Source organism: Eubalaena glacialis, chromosome 7, assembly GCF_028564815.1.
Source record: "Eubalaena glacialis isolate mEubGla1 chromosome 7, mEubGla1.1.hap2.+ XY, whole genome shotgun sequence".
NCBI lineage: Eukaryota > Metazoa > Chordata > Mammalia > Artiodactyla > Balaenidae > Eubalaena > Eubalaena glacialis.
Genome location: NC_083722.1, coordinates 104,048,808 through 104,056,088, shown reverse-complemented (window position 1 = coordinate 104,056,088; position 7,281 = coordinate 104,048,808). Strand labels below are relative to the sequence as shown.

The 7,281-nt window shown below is 39.8% G+C and overlaps 1 protein-coding gene across 2 annotated transcripts in view; it reads right to left on the bottom strand.

Annotated features, from left to right (window-relative positions):
- Window positions 1-3,702: 3,702 nt before the first annotated feature.
- GRM7 (glutamate metabotropic receptor 7) overlaps window positions 3,703-7,281 on the bottom strand; it is an 805,916-nt gene continuing 802,337 nt past the window's right edge. Inside the window, exon 10 of one of the 2 annotated variants that reach the window (XM_061195559.1) lies at window positions 3,703-3,773. In XM_061195559.1, coding sequence (XP_061051542.1) covers window positions 3,703-3,773 — 71 coding nt within the window. Of the gene's footprint in view, window positions 3,774-3,832; window positions 3,865-7,281 lie in introns of those variants that run through there. The other variant, XM_061195560.1, reaches the window with a different exon arrangement.

Genomic DNA, 7,281 nt, shown 5'->3' with positions numbered 1-7,281 from the left:
TTCGCAGGCCCTGCGCTCACGGCACAGAGATAAAGGCAACTTGGTCCCTCCGTACACAGGCTCGTGTCATCCCCCGAAACCATCTGCCTCCAAATACAATTCTCCAGCCTCACAGAACTGCTTTCCAGTTCCAGGACAGGCCACATTCGTCTGAATACAAAAGCTTCCTTGTGCTGACTTGTTTCCTGCCTCCGGTCTTTTCTTTACCACTGCCTAGAGTCCTTCATCTTTTAAGAGCAGCTCAAACAAAACCCCCTGGGTGATGCTGCCCACATGAAGCTCACTGCTACTGCCTCTCCTAAGAGCCCCTGCCACTCTGAATGAAAATCGCTTACCTGTGAGTCCTCCATTCGATCTGGGGTCCCCTGAGGGTACTGTCCACTTCTGTCCCCCTACTCCTAGGCAGTTCAGGGCTGACCCAGGGGAGCGGTGCTTGACAAACGTTTCTTTGATTGACCCAACTTAAAATACTCTTGTGTTTCATAGATCCTGGCCAGGTGGTGCAGTGCCAGGCTTAAATGTAAAAGCTGACATAGCTTTCAGGACTCTGGAGAATGATGTGTGGGTTCCTTTGATGCTAAGAACCAGTAGACATCCCAGCCATGTGAACTTTCATCCCATTCTTTAAGTCGAACCAAAGGTGCAGAACAGAGAGGGCAAATATTAATTGGTTTTTGAGGATGCTGAGGTCAAACCGTGATGAGAGAAATGATGGTGCTTCACAGAGCTCTCAGGCAGAAAGACATATGCCTGCAAGATTTATAGTTGCATTTATTTCTGAGGTGATTCTGTGTCAAGGTCAGGGAACATATATTCTTTGCTAAGCTGTACTTACAGAGTGTTTTAAAATGGAATTTAAACTGAGGGAGTCTCCATTTAACTCAGGGTTATTGCCTTGAACGTCGAAGAGGAGGGGGAGTCGCGACACATTACCAAAACTTAGATTGCACAGTTCCGAAAAGCTTAAACATGTGAGATAACCCTGTTATAGAAATTATAAGAAACAAGAGATTATTCATTTTTTTTACAACACCATGTAATATGTTAGTGAAATGTCCATAATATTGTAACGAATGTACTTGCTCAGAACAATATACGTGGACAAAATAAGACTCCGGACTGCCCATATTTGCAAGGCTGAACTCAACTCAGAGTTCTCCAATCTGAAAAACCATCCTGTGGTCTGAAAATTTACCTCCTAACATAACCTGTTTCCTGATCTGGTGATGATGCCAGACTAGTTGAGGTTTTTCTGTGTGTGCGGTGAGTTTTTGTTTGTTTGTTTTTTGCTTCATTGCAGTTTAAAATAAATATCATTAGATTGATAACACTGCAGGACTTCAAAATTTAGAACTATTCAGACAGAAGATGCAGGCAGTGCTGAGTCAGGCAATGTCAGACCTACTGTATCTGTCAAAGGAGAGGGCATTATATGGAATGCGTTTTCAAACCAGGTCAAATTCTGTTCTGTCTGAATTTGAACCTGCTTCCTCTAAACACCCCAAATCAGAGGTTTGATTTGCTCACTATCGTCTGCCATTGTTGGGGCATGGTGGACTTTTTTTTACTAGCACAGCAGTACAAAAATTCACTCTTGAATTTATAGATTTTTCTTTACTGTTTCATGGCCCTGAAAACAACCACACAGAAATGGATTTGAATGAACAACATGAAATGCCGTCTGTCACTGTTCTCCCAAGCTTTCCAGTCTCACTGTAACCTGAACATGGTGATACACTCCCCTCTTTGAATACCTGTAACTTCAACATACTTCTGTTCCCAGTTATTTTTAAGTAGCTGTATAAGATGTTTATCATTAATTTATGAAGCCACGTTTAAATTGACAGAAAAGGAGAGCACCGAATCAAACTCTTTGAAACAAGACAATCCTAGCAAAAAGTTTATTTCTAAGCAGCACATCCTAAAAGTACTTTTTAAGCGGAAGGCTGACTTAAAACATTTTCATCTTGCACCCTTTAAACCAAAAGGCACCAACTGAGAATGGAGCTAGGGAGAATTTTTTAATGGATTGAGATTAAATCTATCATTTCTACCCAGGGAAACTTCCTTCTCATTTATTCTCAGGCAGTTTCATGTAAAAGGACTATTAAAGTGGTGAGCTGCAGTGTTTTGACAAGCACTTGTCCTGCAAAAACTTGAAATCTCACTGGAATACAGTTATATATTCACCGGGACAAAAAGAATGCCCTATTTAAAAACTAGGACAGATCGCATTGATACAGAAAAAGGAAATAGCTATGTGAACAATACATCTGAAATTAAAGACTGAGTTGCTGGCATCCATGTAAAATCAACAGGAAATGTAATTACTCTTTGGAAGTACTCCTGTCCCGTCTTACAGTTCTTAAATGGATTAAAAAGAAAAAAAAAAAAAAGATATTTGTACTCAGAATACCATTATAAAAACAAAGATGGAAAGAAACATAGAAATGATCTGATCAAAAGTTCCATGTTAGGAAAGAGGAAGACTAGCCCACATTATGAAGCAATATTTCCCCCCTCCCATGATAGGACCTCTCTGCTATCTTTTGTGGAATCTCTCTAGAGAGAAGTCTCGCTATTGATTTTATAAGTACAGTAGGAGGTTTAGAGGAAAACAAAAGGCGGCCTTTTCTTCAAAGCCACCCCATGATTTTAATAACTCTACTCCATGTTTTCTACTGTTTGTTTTCCCACAGTTTGAAATGCACTGACTCCAGCTGGACAAGGATGTTTGCCAAAGCAAGTGTTATTTTTCACTATACTGTCATATCACTTAGGCTGTAACAGGGAGGTGCTACTATTACTACTACTGCTGCTATTATTATTTCATAGCGTATATCCTTTAGTTGAGAGCTCAAAGTGATATATAAGCATCAATGGTGAGTCAATAACAACTCTTATGGCAGCCCATTCCCATGCCCCCGTTCACACGTCACACGAGTCACCATTTCTTCTAAGGTATTAGTTTGAATACCCTTGGTATTTATTGGTAATTCTTGGGTTTGACTAATGTTGAAATTTATCTTTAGACTCTTCAGGTCTTTCACTGAACCTTCCCCTGCTTTCTCAAATCAGTGAAGTTGGTTCAGTGTTTCTCTAAGGCAGAATTATGAGTCCCAAATCATCTTCAACACATTATCAAGCCCAGCCAGCAAACCTTTAGTATTTCTTTGCCACAAAGAAGGAACCATGACCATTTTGGGTTTAAGATGGTAGGGTCATTCATTGCTTTTTGAATGAATATATTTCTGGGGATGTATTTAATTAAAAAATAAACCAGAACAAACATATTTACTAAGCTTATAAAACACCCTCCTTCTCTCCCTTCAAGTTTTCCACATTGCCTTCTCAAATCATAGTCTGAACACATGCATTTAAAAATAATCTCTCACCATTGAGAGTTTTAAAGTAGGCTGACCAGCACCACTTTTGCCATTATTGGCTACTTGTTCCGGAAAGACAAATGTGCACGGCCCAGTCACATGTTCTCCAGAGAATAAACCAGGCCCGTGACCCACAGCAGCCGTTTACACTATGCTTAGCAAATATCATCTTCAAAAATGCGTTTCTTCATATACATAGATTTCTAGGTAATCATGCACAGTTTTCATGGAAACATTTCTAATTCTCAGTGGAGACAAGAACACATAAATAAATAAAAAGTAGATTGTTTCTTACCTTTTGGAAAGCAGGCAAAAGCTATACTGTTGGTGGGATAGTGTACCAAGTAACAGACTTTTGTACACTCTTTCTTACTGGTGGTATACAGTCTACAGGAAAAGTAAATATATAGGTATGTATAAAATAAAAGTGCACACAACATTCCTTTTTATTCTTTTTTCTTTCCTTTTGGAGAAGAGGCTGCGATAGAGACCATAGACATTATGCCCACTCTTGCAGTGGGTTCAGTAGCCTTTGGTAGACCAGTTGACCACAATTCAGGTACCTCTGAACATGGGAGTATGGGTGCCTCTTGGTTTAAGGCAGTTGGGTATTACTTGTTTGAACTGGAGCAGGTGAGGGAACCAGCCCCAAAATAATGTATCTATCTGCTCAGAGCAATTTTTTCTTCCTGTTGCCATCCTATTTTTTCTCAGCCTAGTCCATTCATGCTGACCTGCATGATTAGTCCAGAAGGATGAAACAAATAACATAACAATGTAGAGAATGTCAGGGATCCAAACAAATGAAGAAGCAAAACAAAACAAAAAACAAAAAACCATAACAAATTGACACAGCATAGGAGTGTGTTCCAGAATTTTCTAGGCATTCTTACTTGTGTAGGGTTTGGTGCCCTCATCCATTTTCTAGCAGTTGGGGGGGTTTAATTGAACAGCACAAGTTTTTATTTATATGTTTTCTTTACAATATATGCAAAATGGTAATTAAAAAACAGCACCAGAATACAAACATATATTTTAAAAATCTTATTTTTGATTTTTTATTTTAGGTATAAATGGTCATTCTTTTAAAAATGTGCTTCATTGCAATATGCTCATTGTCTTAAGCTAGTCTTTTGCACAGTGTGTGTCCGGCCTCTCTCTCAGGGTCAGTTTATCAGTCATATGGCCCCATATCCAAAAAGGCGGTGTGTCCCATGCTGTCCACCTGCCTGCCATCTCTAATTGCTAGGCAGTTCCAGAGTAAATGATCTGTAACCGGTCAGGGTACTTGAGCAGTTTCTCTGCACTGCCTGTGGGCATTGGCTCAGAAAATGGATGGTAGTTTAGAACCCGGTAGCTTAGGGCTGCTCATCCTCTGTGCACTGCAATCCTTTACAAGGAAAGCATCTGACCAGAGGGTAATTCACAGAGCATCTTCTGGTTCTGACTAGTCCAGGTGAGGAAGGGAGCAGTCCTTACCCACCACCCCAATAAAGCTGTGCTGCCTCGGTTAATATTATTCATCCAACTGGAAAAAGGTCTTGGTGGCCACGGATAAGCCAAGAACCAAGTCCTCCTGTTGATCTGGCATCTTCAAGTTTGCCTCGAACATACATCTGCCAAGTCAACAACAGAAAGTTGGGGGAAACCTGCCAAATTCAGGACACAGCTGCGAGAACCAGAGCTTGAGGTGCCCTTCTTCTTAGAGAAGGTGGCCAGATCTAAAGCTATCCACATTAGGTCAGGCACTTGTGATCCTCTAGCAGCAGAAATATTGTTTGTATACATAAAAATACAGTAAGTAGCTGAGCTACACCCTTAGGCCCCCTGCTGTTTTTCAGTCTGAGTGTAGAAACCAACAAGCATTGGCCCAACTCTGACTATCCAATATGGTAGCAGTACACAGATACATTAAGATTTTTGAGAAGATTTACTTTTTGTTGAATCCATGCAGAAGTTTTTCTTTCAGACAATGGAATTTGAACTGAAGAGGCAACCTAAGAGGAAAACTGAACTTCTTGGGGAAGAATCAAGCAGTGCAGGGGCAGTTTTAATTTCTGCCCATATTAAGCCAACAAGCAAATTCGTCTTTACGTGGACATGTAGTTGCTGTGTGCCATTGGATGAGCAGAAGCGAGCATGCACCAGATGGCAAACTGCAGTGATGGAGCAGAGCTGCTAAAAATGAAAACACTGAAGACTGAAATACATTGAGACTAAGTGTTAGAGAAACAGTAAGGTACATTTCTGTTCCATTATTAACTTCGTACCTCATTCTATAAATTCAGCATTCTCCCAGAGATACTCCCTCAGAGAATAGTGGACAGAATTTCCCCTTTGGAAAGACATATTCCTTTCTTAAGTACATGGCCTGTGCTTGTATTTGTTTCTTTTTAACCAGACAGTTTAATTTCAGCCAATAATTTATTTGTCTCTGTTACCGAAGTGCAGAAATTTGACATACTTTGAGCTATATTTGGTATTAAATAGAATAGAATAATAATGTTCTCTCTCATCAAAATAGTCATGTCTATTTTCATTAATTGAATTTTCACTACTGTCCTTTTCATACATTCATTTTTGCATTACTAAGGACTGGTTTTCCAAATATAATTGCTATCTATGATATCACTATTTCCATATTAGTGGCTCCTTAGGGATCGTTTAAAATAGCTATAGGTTTGCATTTTTGTCTCACCTCAAATATTTCATTCCATTAAGTTGACTTTGTCCCAGATCAGCATCATTGCTAAAACCTTGGGAGGTATTTCAAATATGGGCTCAGACTGAGCGCCCCAGAGTGAAATCCTTGCTCTTAAGATCTCTGGCTGTGCTCTCCAATGGAATAGTCACAGCCATGGATGGCTATTTATATTTATTTAAAATGAACTAAAAGTTTCAAGTGTATTTCACCAGTTAAGTAGCCATGGTTCAAGTTCTGAACTGCCACATGTGACTCGCAGTTTCTATACTGGACAGCACAAACAGAGAACATTTCCATCATTGCAGAAAATTCTACTGGACAGATTTTGTGCAGAGAAGGTCTTTTGATTCCTCTTAGGGACCTTTGGGAGCTGGGTCATCAGAAACCCCAATGTTTGGAGGTACATGAATCTCCTCCTATAATTCAGCAAATATCTGGGCAAATTATTGACGATTAGTTTTAGGGAGTGTCTACACAAAACCAAAATAGCTAAAATAATTTTTAAAAATCTTTTGGATTGGCTGTAAGACAAAGGCTCTTTTTGGTTTCATTTTTTCCCCCTGAACTATTTATTCTTTGTTCTGTGTAGACACCAACACATCAACAGTGACAAAACCCAACAAAACTTTTTCAAGAGAAAGGCAGCAAATGAATTCCAAATGGAATAATTGTTGTGACTGGCACAGGTCATAAGATACTTGGATTTTTGAGTTAGTAACATGAGGCCTCTACCTGGGCAGCCTTCTTTGAGCTCAGGTTACTCCTGTCTTTGCAGACAACACAGCAAGCAGGAATGCATTTCACAGCACATTTAACCAAAGAGTCCACCGCCACACATCATTATATTCTGTATATGCAAGCTGTATTACCAAATGAAGAAGCCAAAAGAGGAATTTCTGCATTAGAATTACGACATGTCACCGATGTTCTGAGAAACAGAGCAGCAAAGGGCAACAAGCATGGGTTTGGGAGTCAGACCTGGGTTTCAGACCAAGCTCTGCTGCTAACTAGTGTGGGACTTTGGTAATATCCCTTGATCTCCCTACGCCTAGGATTCTTCAGTAAAAGGAGAATAATGATCACCAGTCTACAGAGTTACTATGAGGAGTAAGAGATCTTCCACGCAAAGCATTCTGTTTACTGCCTATTTCAAAGAGTAGCTGATGGGTTTTTGTTATTGTTAGTGTCAGT